This window comes from Zootoca vivipara, chromosome 15 (genome assembly GCF_965207765.1).
Source record: "Zootoca vivipara chromosome 15, rZooViv2.hap1.1, whole genome shotgun sequence".
Classification (NCBI taxonomy): Eukaryota; Metazoa; Chordata; class Lepidosauria; order Squamata; family Lacertidae; genus Zootoca; species Zootoca vivipara.
This window is the reverse complement of record NC_142598.1, coordinates 8,516,579-8,535,801: the sequence shown is the minus strand read 5'-3', so window position 1 is coordinate 8,535,801 and position 19,223 is coordinate 8,516,579. Positions and strand designations below refer to the sequence as shown.

The 19,223-nt window shown below is 45.4% G+C and overlaps 1 protein-coding gene across 1 annotated transcript; it reads left to right on the top strand.

Moving 5' to 3' along the window:
* The first annotated feature begins 2,306 nt into the window (after window positions 1-2,306).
* On the top strand, window positions 2,307-17,605 carry TNFSF14 (TNF superfamily member 14). The gene is made up of 4 exons (XM_035141229.3): window positions 2,307-2,602; window positions 6,069-6,105; window positions 13,296-13,340; window positions 15,479-17,605. Exons 1-4 carry the CDS (start codon window positions 2,390-2,392, stop codon window positions 15,898-15,900), a joined length of 717 nt encoding a protein of 238 aa, XP_034997120.3. The 5' UTR covers window positions 2,307-2,389; the 3' UTR covers window positions 15,901-17,605.
* Window positions 17,606-19,223: the final 1,618 nt, after the last annotated feature.

Below are 19,223 nucleotides of genomic sequence, written 5' to 3'. Positions count from 1 at the left end.
TTAATTACCTACGCTTACTGTGTTATCAAGCTGGGAATCTGGACTCCTGACATTGATCCTCCATGAATATATCGAACCCCCTTTAAAGCCATGCCATGGACTACACCTGGTGGAAGCAAATTCCATAGTTTAATCATGTGCTCCTGTCTGAAGAAGTACAGTCATACCTTGGTTTAAGTATGCTTCGGTTTGAGTACTTTAAGTACTCCGCGGACCTGTCTGTAATGGATTAATCCACTTTCCATTACTTTCAATGGGAAAGCTCGCTTCAGGTTAAGTACGCTTCAGGTTAAGTACGGACTTCCAGAATCAATTACACTCATACTTGGGGTTAAGTACGCTTCAGGTTGAGTACTCCGTGGACCCGTCTGGAATGAATTAATCCACTTTCCATTACTTTCAATGGGAAAGTTCGCTTCAGGTTAAGTACGCTTCAGTTTAAGTACTCCACGGACCATCTGGAACGGATTGATCCACTTTCCATTACTTTCTATGGGAAAGTTCGCTTCAGGTTAAGTACGCTTCAGGTTAAGTACAGACTTCCAGAGCCAATTGTGTACTTAAACCGAGGTACCACTGTACTTTCTTCCAACCTTAAACTTCATTGGGTTACCCCTGGTTCTTGCTTCATGAGTGAGGGAGAACAACTTCTCCCTATTCACTTTCTCCATGCTATGGCCCCTCTTTGAGCTTATCCACACTTAACTTCCCTCTGCTCTTTCCAGGCACAGTCTGGTCTGCAACTTAAAGCTCCATGTCTGGGAGCCCCCTCCCTTTTTTTTGTTTTTTTGTTTCTGCCACCAACCTTTATTTCTGCCCTCACATTGCAGAGGGTGACCAAGTGAGGCAAAAAACAACAACCCTCATACCCCTCTTTCCTGGTTTCCAGGTTTTAGAACATGGGGGGCCTCCACAGATACAAGAGACGCTCTGTTTCTCTCATACCACCAGTTGTGGGCAACAAAATGAAGATTTGGAGGGGAGCAGACCTAGCCTGTTTACCCTTGCTGGCTCCATTCAAGTGATTTCAATATCTGAAGAGGATTCTAGACACCATAGCTGCCAAGTTATCCCTTTTTTTAAGGGATTTTCCCTTATGCTGAATAGGCTTCCTCGCGAGAAAAGGGAAAACTTGGCAGCTATGCTAGACACACATCAATACAGTTGGTTCCCCTCGCCTGTCTAATCGTAACCATGAAAGGAATACCAATCACATTGATATCGCTCAGGACTTCCCACATATTGGGAAGATGTAAATGCAGCACTGTGCACTATAACAAGACTTAAACAATGGTTTGCTGTTCTAGAATTTCTGGAGGGTGGAGTGGCTCTCTTGAAAGTGAGGGAAGTTCCTCTCATGGTAGAGAATAAGAAAGCCGATGAGAGAGGATGCAGGGAATGTGCATGCCATGGTTTGTTTAAAAAAGGGCCCAAATTATGCTTTCAAAATGTCTTGACGCCCCTCTTCTCCATCCACCCTTTTCTATCCCTCTCAGAGTTATTCTGGCCAGATTTCTCATTCTTTTCCTTTAAACAAACAAGCAAGTGAGCGAAAATGCTTTTTCCCTCAAGCACAATTTTCTGTTCTTCTGAACCAGTGTTTCAGTTTGGTTTGGTTTTAAAAAATAATAATAATAAAATGCAGAAGTCTGGAAAGGGAGACAAGAGTATATCCCATACCGTCCACAGAAGCACACAAAAAGGACAGAGGGAATCCCCCACACCCGTACAGAGTCTTTCAATCTGAAGCCAAAACCAGATTATTAGTTTTGTAAGATAACCTGATGTTCCTCTTCCATGAGAGACCATAAGGAGAGACAGGGAAGTTGGGTGCACAGAAACCAAAATCACAGTTGGCAGATACCCCAGATGCCCCCCCCAAAGTGTTTCCGGGGCAAAAGGAGTATTTGAAAAATGAGCGATTTTTGTTCCCTAAAATGGCTGATAGGAACCCCACCTTTCACTTACCTGCAAGTCAAAAATGTTTCTCTGTCCATGGTCATGAACTCAGTTTTTACTGACGGCTGGCAGTATGAACAGGTAAAGCTCCTGACTGGGGGAAGAATGGGAGCCAGCCTTCCTGAACCCTTCCCCCTCCATGGCAAGATGTGTGGGTGCTCAAACAGAAAGTTGTGTACACCCACTCAGGAAAGGACCAGGAGGGGCGTGGCTTCCCTCGAGGAAGTCCCAGCCCACCAAAGCAAGCGTAGAAACCTAGTGTGTAGAGGCCAGTTGGGTAAGATTGTGGTTTCCTCTCCAGGGATGTGGGCGTTGCACTCTCTCATGTACATAACTCGGGCCACAGAGAAGCAACAAGCCTATCTGCTCGGCAACACATCCCCCTCGTGCCACAACCATCCTGCTGCCAATCTATTGAGAGACAAGAGTTATGGAAGACAGAGTAGGCTGCCCCTCTGTTTTTGTCGTGGACGTGCCACAGAGGGATGCCCCCTTTGTGCCACCCGTGCAGAAGACCCAGAAGAAACGGTCGTATGGCCAGCTGCTGCTGGGAATCCTGGTGCTGCTGGCATTGGCTGGTCTAGCCATAGAAGCTTATTTCCTCCTCTGCTTCCGCAAGGAACTGGACAAAGCCACATCAAAGGTCATATCAAGTGCACAGAGAGCAAGGGGCAATGGGGAGTGGGAAGCAGAATGTGGAGGGTTGCTCTGGTTGTGGATGTTAAATAGTAAGGACGAATAGAAGCTGCAAGGATGCCAGGACGTGTGCATTGGGGAGTTAGATGCATTTTGCTTCTTTGTTTCTCATTGGTTCGGATTAGAGATGGTAGAGAATTTTGTCTGGGTGACATTTTAAGCACTGACCTAATTCACCACCTCCTGGAGAAATATATGAATCGGAAAGTAAATTATGCTTTGGTTTTTTCTCATCTCTGAGTTTTGGGATATGGTTCTCAGATTCCATCTTTAAAAGAGATGCCAATTAATCCAGAAATGAGATGGAACAGGCTTATGAATAAACACATGGCAAAAATTGACACAGAGCAGAGGAATGTAAAGATCCCTAGTGAGGATCTTGTGTATGTAGAGTCAGCCCAGGTTTTATGTAGGGTTAGGGTTAGGAATCAGGATGCGGGACTAGATCCTTTGGTTTGATCCAGTATTGCTATTCCTATGTTCTTTTGTTTGTGTGAATTATGTACTTAGAGTTCAGTGCATTGTGTGTGTGTGTGTGAGGGGGGGGGGCGGGATACATGCTCAGGTACTATGGGTGCAATTAGGTTTTACAGGAACAATTTCTATGAGACAATGCAAAAGTTAGCTTTTAAGATCTGAAATGCTTTGCATTGCACAGAACGGCAAGTTTGTAGCTATAGAGCAGGCACCCCCAGACTTTGGCCCTCCAGATGTTTTGGACTACAATTCCCATCTTCCCTGACCATTGGTCCTGTTAGCTAGGGATCATGGGAGTTGCAGGCCAAAACATCTGGAGGGCCGAAGTTTGGGGATGCCTGCTATAGAGACAGTATAAATAACCAGATGAACCTCAGACCAGTTCATCTGAAGGATTTAGACTTAAAAGTTGATTATGGTTTCATTTAAGAACATGCAGCTGCTCTAAAAAATGAATTTAACTTTCTTCCAACTTACCAGACTAAATAGTATACGGACCTTCCTTCCTTTAAGGATACCTTATGCAGAAAGACAAGGGGATCTCTTAATTTAGAAGATGTGGGGATGTACATGGAGTGTGGAAACTAATAATTGTCTCACACTTCATCTGATGTGCTTGGATGCTCTGTGCCAAGAGAGAATGGCACAGCTGTTGGGGCAGTGTGCCCCTTATTGGTCTGGGGCCCTGACAAAGGCCCAACATCACTGCCCCCTCGAGCCGGCTTTAGTGGCAGCTGTGGTTGGTCACCTATAGAAATGATTTTAGTGCCTTTTAATATACAGTATCACACATAATGGGATGCAGGTGGCGCTGTGTGTTAAACCACAGAGCCTAGGGCTTGCTGATCAGAAGGTCGACGGTTCGAATCCCTGCGACGGGGTGAGCTCCCGTTGCTCTGTCCCTGCTCCTTGCCAACCTAGCAGTTCAAAAGCACGTCAAAGTGCAAGTAGATAAATAGGTACCGCTACTGCGGGAAGGTAAACGATGTTTCCGTGTGCTGCTCTGGTTCGCCAGAAGGCGGCTTAGTCATGCTAGCCACATGACCTGGAAGCTGTACGCCGGCTCCCTCATAACGAGAGATGAGTGCCGCAACCCCAGAGTCGGTCACGACTGGACCTAATGGTCAAATTGTCAGGGGTCCCTTTACCTTTACCTTTATCACGCATCTAACCTATTTATTCAAATGCTTTGTGCTACTGCCACAAAGATTGTGTATCATAAACTTGTACTGAAAGGGAGTGGGGTGGTGAGTGGTGGGTATTCCTTCAAAATGTTGGTCATGGGAAAGATTTTATTGTGCTTATTTTGGTATACTAAATTCTCTGGAAACAGGGAAGCAACTAATACCTGTGGCAATAAGGAGGGATGTTGTAAATTGAGCTTTAAGAATGCTCCCCACATGGAGATCTCTGGTGCAAAACTCTGAACGCTGCCAGAATTCTCTCTTCCCCTAATAACGTCATATTTGATTTCAACTGCTAATCTGAAAAGCACTTCAATGACAGAACGAAAACCCAAAACCTTTATCTAGCTATCTACAAAATTATACAAAATTATCTACAAAATTTTCTAGCTATCTACAAAATTAACTCCTGCCAACCTAGCAGTTCGAAAGCACGTCAAAATGCAAGTAGATAAATAGGAACCGCTACGGGAAGGTAAACGGCGTTTCCATGTGCTGCTCTGGTTTGCCAGAAGCAGCTTTGTCGTGCTGGAAGCTATACCTGGAAGCTACACGCCGGCTCCCTCGGCCAATAATGCGAGATGAGTGCGCAACCCCAGAGTCGGTCACGACTGGACCTAATGGTCAGGGGTCCCTTTACCTTTACCTTACAAAATTATAATCTGCCTTGATAACTTTAGGGCGTGCATTTCAGATCTAAATGATACTTGAAGTATTATGAGTTTCTGACATGGAACACTTATAGGAAAACTGAATGCCAACTGGTGGGTTATCATGTGACATTTACATCCTAGAAAGCTGCAACTTGCCCCTAGCTTCTAAGTGCATATAGATTGGATGCAAATGAAGCAAAATTCCCATAGGTGCAACCGGGGCCGTCCCTGCCATGAGGCAGAATGAGGTTGCTGCCTCAGGCGGTAGATACTGAGGCGCAGGGAATGAGCAGAGCTTTTTTTGACCCGCTAAGCTAGGCCACATTCACACCATACATTTAAAGCATTAGGACACCACTTTGAGCAGTCATGGCTACCCCCAAGAATTTTGGGAGCTGTAGTTTGTTATGGGTGTTGAGAGTTCTTAGGAGACCCACATTCCCATCACAGAGCTACAATTCCCACTGTGATTTTAACCATCAATCCCTCTTCACATGGAACTCTGGGAATTCTAGCCACAGGAGGGGAATAGGGGTCTCCTAGCAACTCTTAGCACCCTTCACACGCCACAGCTCCCACAATTATCTGAGGGAAGCCATAACTGTCCAAAGAGGTATGACAGCTCTTTAATGGGAGGATGACGCCATCTTGTTGTTGGCCTCAGGCAGCGTAATTTCTTCAAGATTATCTATCTGTGGTTTCAGCTCTTTTTCATGCCTAACATGTTTTCCAGGAAGGATGTCTGCAATATCTGAAGTGGCCCTACATCCATATATGTTGATATTACAGACTTTTCACAGAAAACGAAGAACAGCCATTCCCGAATTATTATTATTTTTTAATAGATTCCGAATGTATGTTAGAGAAGCAGTGGGAGAAGGTAGGAAGATGTGAGGTCCAAATTGTGATTCATTGGCTTACTATGTCTATCCAGCATTTGTTTCCTGTATATTGATGAAAAACAGAGAGAATTCTGTGAAAAATATTTCAGAGATTGGACCTTTGTCAGCACTATAGTTGTTCAGACATGAGTGGAATGCTTTTTCAGGCAGCTTGACTGGGAATTAACTTCTGGGTTTTATTTTTTCCTTTTTTAAAGGGACATGCCGATGCAACATTTGAGAAATCTGTACAAGGTAAGTTTGTCTTGCCCTTTATCTAGAGCCTTTTAGTGTTCCTGAGGCATTGCTTTTCTGCAGTTAGCTAGAAATGGAATTAAAAGTTTCACACAGTATATTAATGTAGCGGCATATTATCCAGCAAATCCTTTCCCCATGGTCATGATGATATCATAATGTCTTCTCACAAGTACCGTGTTTCTCCAAAAATAAGACACCGTCTTATATTCATTTTTCCTCAAAAAAACACACACCATGGCTTATATTCAGGGGGTGTCTTATTTTTTTCCTCCTCCTCCTGCCACGGCTGGCATTGCTGCTGCACCTATCACGATGTCTTATTTTCAGGGTATGGCTTATAGTCCTTGAATGCTTAAAAATCCTGCTATGGCTTATTTTATGGGTATGTCTTAAAATATGAGAAACAGGGTAGATAAGAGATCTGCAACTAATTCTGTCCCATTTCAGTCAAATTAGCACTCAAACATATGTCTATTCTGTCTCATTTTGATAGATATTTTAAAATGCAATTATATTGTACACTTTTTTGATACACTTTCCCCACAAAATACTACTTCTCGAACATAAAACATGTAGTCCTCAAGATTAAGATATACCCTTCTCAAAATGTGTACTTCTAAGTGCTTTGCAAAGCACTCATTCATAAAATATGCAACTGAAATATAAAACATGTATCTTGTTTGTGCTTTTCCAAACTGAAACCACATTGCAAAATCTGAGGAAGTGTTTAATTCAACGGGGAGTTGCATTCCAACCCACAGGGCCACCGCAACATTATTGAGTCAGGAATGGTGTGCTGTAAAAAGTGGACCAAATACACTCCTCCCTCATCCCTGCTCACAAGTAATGTCCATGCAACAAAATTAATTTCCAATGCTAATTTGCAAGTGTAACCCATTTTGTTGTGTCTCGGCTTGGTGAGGCAGAGGAAAGAATGCTGAATTGTCCCTTATCTGATTTTGTTCAGATTCAGATTTGCGGTGTACGCGATTCAGATTACCAGTTTATTTCCATTATTTCCTTCCTTCCTTTCTCTTTTAGTGTGATTTTGCAACAAAAAGAAACTAAATAAGATTCACCTGACCTTGTTCACCAGTGGTTCACTAGGGTAGCAAAACAACAACAACCCATGGCTGTGGGTACCTGCTAACATTTCATCTCCCCTCAGTCACTACTGCACTTTCTTTGATTACTGTATATGCTATTTTACCCAGTGCCGGATTTACGTGTAAGCTAAACAAGCTATAGCTTAGGGCCCCACTCTCTTGCCCCCCCCCATATACTTCTTAATTATATTTCACTATTGATATACTTCTTCTTAATTGTATTTCAGCTCAACAATTACTTTGATAAAATACGTACTTAGTTATGTGCAAATGGCTTTAGATACCTATTAGGTCCGTAAATGACCATATAGCATATATTCAACACAAGAAACAGCGACAATTTGTTGTTGACAAAGGACAGCTGGACATAGAAAGGGACATAGAAAGCTACCTTCAGTAGCTTAGGGCCTCATCCAACCTAAATCCGGCCCTAAATTTTACCCCTTCCGTACTATAAGGGAATGTTGCATAACCCATTTGTGGAATTAATTACAATAGCTTAGTTATAGCCACAGATAAATGTAGTGTTGGTGTGTGTATCGAGGTCTGTAAATCAAGATGAAGGAAACATTGAAACTTGGAAGTGTCCACAGGTACGTCATTCCCTGCTTTCGACTAACTGAAACCACAATAGACATTTAATCCCAGCTATAAATAGCATTGGATTCTAAAACTGTTGTGTGGTCATGCAGAGGTTTCTCTCAGATGAGGAAACGTAAGATTCAGATTTGTTTATTTGTACCTGGTCATCAGACTATCATAGACTTTGACAAATAATAATAATAATAATAATAATAATAATAATAATAATAATAATAATAATATATTATTTAAACCCCGCCCATCTGGCTGGGTCTCCCCAGCCACTCTGGGTGGCTTCCAACAGAAAAATAGAACACAGTAATCTATTAAACATTAAAAGCCTCCCTGAACAGGGCTGCCTTCAGATGTCTTCTAAAAGTCTGGTAGTTGTCTTCCTTTTTGACATCTGTTGGGAAGGCGTTCCACAGGGCAGGCGCCACCACCGAGAAGGCCCTCTGCCTAGTTCCCTGCAACTTGGCTTCTCGCAACGAGGGAACCACCAGAAGGCCCTCGGTGCTGGACCTCAGTGTTTGGGCAGAGTGATGGAGGTGGAGATGCTCCTTCAGGTATACTGGACCGAGGCCACTTAGGGCTTTAAAGGTCAGCACCAACACTTTGAATTGTGCTCGGAAACGTACTGGGAGCCAATGTAGATCTTTCAAGACCGGTGTTATGTGGTCTCGGCGGCCGCACCCAGTCACCAGTCTAGCTGCTGCATTCTGGATTAGTTGTAGTTTCCAAGTCACCTTCAAAGGTAGCCCCACGTAGAGCGCATTGCAGTAGTCCAAGCGGGAGATAACTAGAGCATGCACCACTCTGGCTAGGCAGTCTGCAGGCAGGTAGGGTCTCAGCCTGCGTACCAGATGGAGCTGATAGACAGCTGCCCTGGACACAGAATTGACCTCCATGTACAGCTGTGAGTCCAAAATGACTCCCAGGCTGCGCACCTGGTCCTTCAGGGGCACAGTTACCCCATTCAGAACCAGGGAATCCTCCACACCTGCCCGCCTCCTGTCCCCCACGAACATTACTTCTGTCTTGTCAGGATTCAACCTCAATCTGTTAGCTGCCATCCAGTGTTCCAGCTCACATTAGAGGGTCACAATCCAAATGAGATTACATACAACCTAAACAAATGTCAAACATTGAATTTCCCTGGCAAATCACAACATCCCCCTTTAAAAATCAGGTAAAGGGCCCCCTGACCATCAGGTCCAGTCGTGTCTGACTCTGGGGTTGCGGCGCTCATCTCGCTCTATAGGCCGAGGGAGCCAGCGTTTGTCCGCAGACAGCTTCCGGGTCATGTGGCCAGCATGACTAAGCCGCTTCTGGCGAACCAGAGCAGCGCACGGAAACGCCGTTTACCTTCCCGCCGGAGCGGCCCCTATTTATCTACTTGCACTTTGATGTGCTTTCGAACTGCTAGGTGGGCAGGAGCTGGGACCGAGCAACGGGAGCTCACCCCGTTGCAGGGATTCGAACCGCCGACCTTCTCATCAGCGAGCCCTAGACTCTGTGGTTTAACCCACAGCGCCACCTGGGTCCCGTCCACAGCCAAATCAAAGCATAAAAAGAGGGTGGGTGGGTTGGGAGAGCTGGCGAGGAGGCGAGAGAGGGAAGCCCTCGGCTGCGCCATGGTTTAAAACACCTGAGGCCATGCCCCCCGCCAGCATAGATTGCTGCGACAGGGCATCAATCCCCCGCCCCCGAGCCGGATCACAGCCAGGGCCAGGGCCAGGGCCAGAGGCCTGGCCACAACACCGCCCACCACGAAAGGTGAGCGGTCCTCTTAAGCAGGGCAATCCTTCATCCCATGGGCCAAACGAAGCTCAACAAGGATTCTGTTCAGCCTGTGAGGTCAAAAAACCCAAGACACCTGCCCTGCACTTTGGGACATAGCTGCCAAGTTTTCCCTTTTCTCGCGAGGAAGCCTATTCAGCATAATGGAAAATCCCTGAAAAAAAGGGATAACTTGGCAGCTATGCTTTGGGAGTTCCCAAGTGGAACCAATATCTTCTGCCATCCACTCAGTTCAGCTGCATTTGGGAGTTTTGAGTACTGTACAGCCTTTCCCTCCTGAATGTGAAGCTTTTAGTCAGCGCTGATGAAAGCCCCACTTGCAGCAGGCCTCTGTCTTTACTGCCTGGTTTGAGTTCAAAGGAAAGGTTGCTGGCCTTGCCTGGCCTGTCTGAAGCCAGAGGCAAGCACAGGCTGAGGAGCAGGATCTGACTGGTGGGCTGGATCCTGAACTCCCACCACCACGGTAGGGCCACTTTACGGGTGGGGCCACTGACTTATCCATCATCTCCTGATGTCACCTTAATGCCAGGTAACTCAGTTTCAAAGGAAAGAGTCATTTCTTCCTTTGCTGGTGTGACAACATCCATCGAGGTGTTAGAAGATAGAGCTGTAAATGCCACACAGCCTCTTCTGGACCACTCCAAGGTGTGGAGAAGATGCTATATTATCACAAGCGCTGAAGAAAGATTCAACTGTTGCTCTGTTTGTGGAATGGAGCAAGTGCCATCTTGTTCTTTGCCTCAAGGAGCAAGACGACTTGGGTTGGCCCCGAGTACAGAAGCCCCACTGGGTAGGGGGCTATATAGAACTCTTCTTGAGAGTGAAGATATCTGATGATCAGAGCCAACTGGGGCAAAATGGGAGACTTCAAAATTCCTAGGGGCCCACTTTTGGAGGAGGTGCATAGGAGAAGCTTAGCTTAGCATCTCCTCAAGGGTTTCACTGAGAACCTTCCGATATCCACTGGCTGCCTACAGCATTGCCCCAGTTGTGAAAGGGAAGAATGTAAACAAGTGAAAATAAGAAAATACAGTAGTATATTTGGCTGTGCACACACCATACATACATTAAAGACTCCCAGGAGCTGGAGTTTACCCCTTACAGTGCAACCGTTCCCAGCACTCCTAACAAACCACAGGATTCATTGCCGGGGGGGGGGGGAGGGAATGCTTTAAGTGTGCTTTAAACGTATGGTGTGTGTATGAAGCCCTAGTCAATTCTGGATGGTGTAATGTGCTGTTACAATGCTTCTCACTCCCTCAGAAGGTGGTGGACTCTCCTTCCTTGGAGGTTTTTAAGCAGAGGTTGGATGGCCATCTGTCATGGATGCTTTAGTTGAGATCCCTGCATTGCAGGGGGTTGGACTAGATGACACTCAGGGTCCTGTCCCACTCTACGATTCTATGATTAGAGACAAGGGAGTAGCAACATTTTGTTCCTCTAAGACAGGCATGTCCAACAGGTAGATCGTGATCTACTGGTAGATCACTGGACGTCTGTGGTAGATCATTGGCTCCCTGCAAAGAAGCTGAACAACTGTGGCTCCCCTTAAAAAAGCTCAACATTTTACCTCCTCCCTGAAAAAAACTCAACAACTTTGACCCAAACTACCCCAAAATGTGCACTGCCAGTTTTTAACTCTGTGAGTAGATCGCAGTCTCTTGGGAGTTGGCCACCCCTGCTCTAAGAAACGCCCCCCCCCCAAAAAAAACCATTGGGCTGTTCCTTTTAATGACGCCTACACCACCCTCCATTCCCCACCCCCTCAGACTACACATCACTTCCTCTGGTTACATGCTGCATCAACCCTGCCGTGTGGTAAGGAAATATTGCACAATGCATTAGTAGAATTAATTGCCATCGTCTATAGGCGCGGGGGAATCTTGTGGGTCAGTGGCTCTAGGCGCGTGTGGATGTCTATATATCAAATGCAAACCAGGAAATGTCTTTTAGAATGAAAAACCACACTAGCTAACACTTTAGAGCAAGAAAGCACACAATTAATCTCAACTTTAAATAGCACAGAGCTGTACTGAGTATCCATCTTTTTCACCGCGTGATCATGCCTGAGATGTGGCTATGTGAGGGAACCTTTTCGGATGACAGATGGTGTGTTACTTCCCTTAAGAGCAGCAGAATGGATGTGACAGAGAAGGTCTGATTCCAAGAACGCAAGCCACTGGGGAATTTTCTGCACGTGTCCCACTGAAGTTGTACAAATAATCTCTCTCTCTCTCTCTCTCTCTCTCTCTCTCTCTCTCTCTCTCCCTCCCTCCCTCCCTCTCTCTCTCTCTCTCTCTCTCTCTCTCTCTCTCTCTCTCTCTCTCTCTCTCACACACACACACACACACACCAATTACACCCATAAAACAATCACACATAAAACAATTAAAAAGAACAAAAAGGAATTGCAAATATAAAAACAGTTTCAAAGCCAATAGCCAATACAGATACGCAGGGTTGATGCAAGGCATTTTGCTGCCTGAGGCAAAGGACAAGATGCTGTTTCCCCAGCACATACATAAGCCAACTGGACTGGTAACTGAATCTTAGTCCAATACTAGTGTAAGGATAGCATCCTTCACAACACTTGAGGGCTAGAGTACCGGGTCGGGCACATGGCACTCACATTTTGTCCCCTCCCTGCACCTTGGCATGTGCCACCTGAGGCAACTGCCTCATCATAGGGCCGGCCCTGCAGATACCAACTGGGGTAACAATCTCTACTTCAAAGGCTTGTTGAAAGAGGAACGTCTTCACCAAGCATCTAAGAGGCAATAGAAGTTAAGAATTGTCTGATATATAATGGGAAGCACTTTCCCCTCCAGACTCTCAATGTCCGGAAGCTACCATACCTTTGTGTTTCTGCCATTTGGCCATCCAGGGCATGTCACATGGCACAAAGGGCGGAGAACCCTCTCCAAACTCCCATGCCCCTGCTGGCAGAACTGGGTCTCAACTGGAGGGAGGGAGAGACTAAGCAGGCAAGTGAAATGGTGAGCATCAAGGGAGCAGCTGCAGAAACTGGTCTGCTAGCGTGGTAGCCGCCTGCCTCAAGGAGGTCAAATATGCTCTTGCTGTCATGCCACACACTCCTAGTTCATTGCTGGCTACAGGGAAGCCTAACAGCTTGAGATGGTGACAATAATTAACTAAAATTTTGTCTTTTTTAATGATGTGATAATCTTTTAAATTTTTTCTGCCGCACGTATCCAGTTTCTGTGATGAGAAAAGTAGGGCCTTGGTGCCTGTATCAGTTACGTAAACTGGGCAAACGTGCACAGTTTTTCTTGTGTTGCATAATCTGTTCTGCAGTGTTCACTCTTCTGTGTCATTTATTCTGGCTTTGCTATAGAGAAGAACAAAAAATTATGCAAGTTACCAAAGCCCCCAGCATCCTTTTAGGGCTCTGAGATTTTAGCCAGCGCTGCCCACACACTTTCAAGCATTTCTTTGCATCCCTTGGCACTAGATTTGTGCTTTTAGAATCCCCACCAAAGGATCGCCTGAGATTCTTTGCACCCAGCAGTACATTTCTATACTTGTTCCACACTCCCACAGAATTGCAGCGCATACAAATCCCTGATCACGGTTACCTGGTGCTCAGACGAGTTGCTTCACATGTGCCTTTGCTATGCACAGCTACCTGCAGACAAAAGGAACTAGCAAAACTCACTTTTGCCTTACTCATTTCCACAGGTCACAAACCTACCATTGAAAAGCCAGCTGCTCATCTGACACTAGGTAAGAAAACTCTCTAAGTGAATTAAATTTATACCTACAGGTAGGTAGCCGTGTTGGTCTGAGTCGAAGCAAAATAAAAACATTCCTTCAGTAGCACCTTAAAGACCAACTAAGTTTTTATTTTGGTATGAACTTTCGTGTGCATGCACACTTAGTCAGATACACTGAAACAGAATCCACCAAACCCTTATGTATATTCAGAGGGTGGGGGTGATGGCTGTTAATGCATGATCAAGCTTTCTTTAGCGCTTCAGCCCTTGCTTCCCCCCCCCCCCCAGGACCAATTGCAGTCATCAACAGTCGTTAACAGCCATCTACAGGTTTACCACTCCCATCAGCCCATCACCATTCCCATCACCCCCACCCTCTGAATAAAATACCAAAATAAAAACTTAGTTGGTCTTTAAGGTGCTACTGAAGGAATTTTTAAATTTATACCATTTGTCAAGTTTTTCCAAGAGGCTGAGTGCCGTGGGCACGATCCAGAGCCAGTTGACTGGAGGGGTGCAGGGTGTAATGGTTTAGAGTAGATAACCTTGCAGCCAGGCCAGGCCGCCTGGAGCCCATAGTCAGGCTTGTGAGGTGGGGACAGACTAGTAAGCACAAATGAGAAGGGCTATAAAGTTGCCTAACAGAACCAGGAGCACTGGCAGGCTTGAGTGGGCCCTCACTATGGTGCTACTGGCTCCTCAACCTGGAGCCCTGTCACCACTGGGCTTCTACTGCTGCTCCCCCCAAGCCGGTATTGCCATTGCTGCCACCAATTGCCATCCACCATCACTTGGGGCCCCAAGACATCACTCCCCCAGCCAGGAGTGTCGCTTCTGGATGGGTTCTACGCTCAGCTCGGATGTCTAGCACTGCATTTAAGATGGTGGATCAGAACCAATGGCCAGCAGGGCAGTAGGAGAGTAGACATTGGCTTAGGGCAAGCGGGGCAGATTAGGGATCCTGTTGATGTACTGCCCACCTCGCTGCCCAGCAGTCTTCCTGCCCGAGCTGGCGGATGTGGCATTGATATTCTACTGGAGATTTCAGCGTCAATGCCATTGATCCTGATTCCAAGGCAGCTCAGGACTTCATGGCCTGTAAGGCAGCCAGGTGTGTAGAAGGGAACCTGGGATGTATCATGGTCCTAAAGGTAAAGGTAAAGGGACCCTGACCATTAGGTCCAGTTGTGACCGACTCTGGGGTTGCGGCGCTCATCTCGCATTATTGGCCGAGGGAGCCGACGTACAGCTTCCAGGTCATGTGGCCAGCATGACAAAACTGCTTCTGGAGAACCAGAGCAGCACATGGAAACGCCGTTTACCTTCCCACTGTAGTGGTACCTATTTATCTACTTGCACTTTGATGTGCTTTCAAACAGGTGGGCAGGAGCTGGGACCAAGCAACGGGAGCTCACCCCGTTGTGGGGATTCGAACTGCCGACCTTCTTATCGGCAAGCCCTAGGCTCAGTGGTTTAACCCACAGCACCACCCACATCCGCATCATGGTCCTACTCTTTCTTAAACCTTGCCCCGCCCCCCCCAGCTGGAAGGTATCCAGAAAGGCAGGGTGGATGAGTATTCAAACCATAATTTTTAGGTTTGATTTAGGGGTGGATGAGACTGCCCCTGTCAGTTTCTCTCTAGTCTACCATTTGTCTAGTCTTACATTTGGTCTGCCCCATGGCAGAAAATTTCTGCAATTTTAAAATAAACGTCCCCATGAGAATTTGTAACATCCTCAAGTACATTTCTCTTTGTGTATGCATTTTCCCATGAAATTTTGTCTAGTGTATGCGTTTTTGCAAGCAACACGTGCCCCCCCCCCGGGAGAATGCACTGCTGTGTGTTATTTTCAACAATATATGCATTCTTGTGTGCCCTCTTCACAAAGATATGCATCTTGTGTTTACTCTGGAGAGCTGCATTGCAAAATCTGGGTAGATTTTGAAGGAGAGCTGTGTTTGCTTCACTTCTTGGCTTGACAAGTGTGGACTTGAAAGGTTTGCATTAAAACATGAACCGAATGAAGTTCTCCCCCAGGCCTGGTTTGATCCCATTATCGTTTCACTGTTGAAAGGGACAGGATCTGTTTGTTCACCCCGACTTCATTCACCACAAATGAAGATACACGGTGTTGTGTTTTGCAGGTTCCTCTGTCACTGTGGCTCCGAACGGATCTCTGCAGTGGGAACCCATGAATGGCTTGGCCTTCCTACAGGACATGAACTACAGTGGGGGTTCCCTGATTTGCAGCAAGCCTGGACACTATTACATCTATTCCAAGCTCTACTTGGGGCATTCAAGCTGCCCAGACATGCAGCAGAACAGCCAGTTTGTCGCTCACACCGTTTACAAGAGGACCTCTCAGTATCCTGATGACATGGTGCTGTTAACCAACAGCATTCCTTACTGCAACTGGAAGAACAGCAAAGATTGGAGGCATAATAGCTTCCTCGCTGGAATGGTGCAGCTGGAGGAGAAGGATGAGATATTCATCAAGGTGTCTCAGCGGCAGCTGCTGTGGGTCAAGGATGATTCAAGATCATATTTTGGAGCCTTCATGATCTGAGAGAGCTAGTAGAGCTGTGTACAGACAATTGAATCTGTGGAACAACCAGATGGCTTCCTTCTTATACTGCTGTGGCAGAATTAGCCTCAATCCTGCTTCAATAGCTTGGTAACTTTTCAAATATTATGAAGGTGAAGGGGAGCCTTACTGGGGAGCTGGGTGGGGTCCACCTTGCTGAAAGGAAGAGGCCTGTTCACTCCTTTTGGATAGAAAAAGATGTTCCCTTGTGCTGGATAACAGCACACTGACCAAACGTTTGAAAACATTTTGGTGGTTGGCAGGAGGGTTTCTGGGACACTGCTGTGAGAGGGAGGGTAGCTTTGTACTTATCCGCTTTTGTGGATAAGCCCTCATACTTCCCCAGACTGCCAAAAGAGAAGAAGAAAAACACGAGACTTCCGGTCTGCTGCCATCACCGATAGGCGAGGGAAATCTCGGGCTCCGAGGTCCCTAGCGGCTCTGAGGAGGGGTGAGCTGCGTGAGCGACGTGGCCACCCAGAGAACCCCCAGATTGGGCTTTCTGGGATCGTGGAAATCCAGCAGCGCTCTGCAAAGTCCCGTTCGCTGCCCGGCAAGCTCTTTTTTAGAGCTCCGAGAGCAGGCTGAGCAGGACAGAGCCTTGGATCAACTCGCTACCTCAGAGGCGCAAAGCTCCATGCCGAAGGTGACAGAGTGACAGATACCTCCCAAAAAAGAGAGATTGGACTGTAAGTACATCTCCAAATATTGATTAAAGAAAATTTGGCCAAGGGAGGGGAGTAAAAAAGGAACTGAGGTCGCTCCCCCCCCCACCGAGAAGTCTGCATTGCGGCTAACTTGCCTTCAGTCGACTATAAAGACAAAGTCCTTAATTTTCCCCAAAATCTAACTAGAATCCTTCCCATTTGGTAGCAGACCCAAGGGAGGGATGTTTGGTAACTTTGATCTCTGCAAATCTATAATTTGAACAAGAAAGAGCCCACCTCTGACCTGGAGATGGGACCCAGGAGGCTCTGACTAGCCGCCATTATGTCGTCATGGGAAGGAAACTATTAAATGTTGCGAGACTTTGAACTTTTGAAACATTTATATGAAGTGGTTAAATTGCTTGATACAATATCAACAGGAGTACTAAAAGACAGTGGATTTAAAGAGAAAGAATTCTTTAAAAAAAAGAAAGAAAAAGAAAAAATAAGAGCAAGACCCCAGTTCAGACTGAAAATTAAATATGGAACCCTGGGAATAAGAACAGCAGCACCTCTGGCACAACAACCCATGCCAGTCACTGAAATATGAGAAGACAAAGGATGGAGCCAAACAAAGCACTGAGTCTACAGACACATGAAGAACGTTTACAATATATCTTTGACCAGGTGCAAGAGATACTATGGGAAATGCGAGAGAACAGAAGACAGACATTGGCAGAAGAACAACAACATCTACCCCCAATGGAAAATTTGGACCCACAAGCAAGAGACATTGAGGACAAAAACTTTAAAATATTTGAAGAAATAGAACAAGAGGAACAGGAAAATCTGAATCTAGTGCAACCGGTGAGAGAGGGAGCACAGAACTTTTATTTGAACCAATGGACTTTAGAAAAAGAAGACATCTGGGAGAGAGGGAGAACAGAGCCCGGATAGAGACAATTATGCTTGGGTAAAAGAAGTTGATTGGGCATGGAAGTGTGCACCCCTAGTGAGAGAGGGGGGGCACAATCCATGCAATGGACAAGATATCTTGGGGGGGAAACGGGGGGGGAAGGAAGACTGGTGTGGGAAAGGGTTAAAGAAATGCAACAACAGAATGGGAGAATGGGAGAGTAGTGTGGGTTGGAATGGGCTAGAGCTGGTGTGGGATGAAAGGTGTATTGGAATATAAGAAAAGGACGGATTAAAAAGGTCTGAACTGGAAAGTGTATAAGGGGCTAGTCGAGACATCTGGGGAACTGTAATCCAGGGGAGGGAGGGCTGATGCAGTTTGAATGTAATTAAATATTTATTGTGCACACAGTTTGAATGTAATTAAATTAGGTATCATAGAAGGCCATTTATTTTTATTTGGAAATTGTGGTGTATTTTAGGGGGGAAATTATAGGCTGAGGGATACAAGTGATTTAAATGTTAACCAAGATATAATATTAGGTAAAGACTAAGATATAAGATTGAATTATTATTATGAATGAATAGTAAAGTATAAATGATTGTGGGTAATATGGTTATAATTTGAAAGCTGTGTAATAATTGGGATACTATAAAGGCTCGGAAAGGGAGGGACGGGGAAGTCGAAGTAGAGCTATGAAATGAATTTATAAAATGATAAGTTCTTTTTTAATGTTTTGTTTTTCTGTATTTTTTCTATTTCCTGTGTTTTTTTGTTTTTTGTTTTGCTTTTGCTATTTTTTGAATTTTTGTGTGTCAGTTTTGTATTTGTCAGAAAAACCCCCAATAAATATATTTTTTAAAAAGAGAGAGAAGAAGAAAAACAGGTGTGTTCTTTATCACCATAGGCACTAGCCAACAGGCACTCATGACTGCCATACCACAAATATGCCAATAAGTTGGAGCAGTGCTGCTTGTTTTTCCAGGGCTAGTTTTGCCTTTTCCTGGTTACACATTGGAATTCTACAAAAATCCAGTTTGACCAGGAACTATGGTGGGACACAGAATATGAAAACGTAAGGTGCCACCTCAGAGTCTCTACAAATTGGAAATCTTTGTACACAGCCTCATCATTGGCGACAGAATAGGATGGTTTTATTTTTATTTTGTTTGCTTGCAACTGAATGCGTACGTCTTAAATGGGATACCCTAGCGCAATCCAGAATACTGCTTTACAATTTCAGCTTGTTGCTCAGCTAAGGAAGATCCTGTGCTGGAGACCATATCTGACCTCTGATGTGAAAGGTGGAGCCTTCTTGCTAAAACATGAGATCTGTAGTCAGCTATCAAGACACAGCATTGTGATCTCTTGGAGCCCAAAAAACAATCTGACCCTTCTGTGCTTTGCGCCGTTATACCTTGTTTATTTTAAGTGTCTCCTCCTGCAACCAACCTCCTTCCCCAAGTATCCCAGAAGGGGATTGTGCATATTATTATTATTATTATTATTATTATTATTATTATTATTATTTTAAAAAGCATCACTTTATGAACTCTCCTCCTTGTGCACGTATCTGCTTTTCCTATAAGATATGACTGTAGAATTAGATTTGACAATGGGATGGTGTCAGTAAGGGCTACTGAGGCTTAGGGCAGGCATCCCCAAACTTTGGCCCTCCAGATGTTTTGGACTACAATTCCCATCTTCCCCGACCACTGGTCTTGTTAGCTAGGGATCATGGG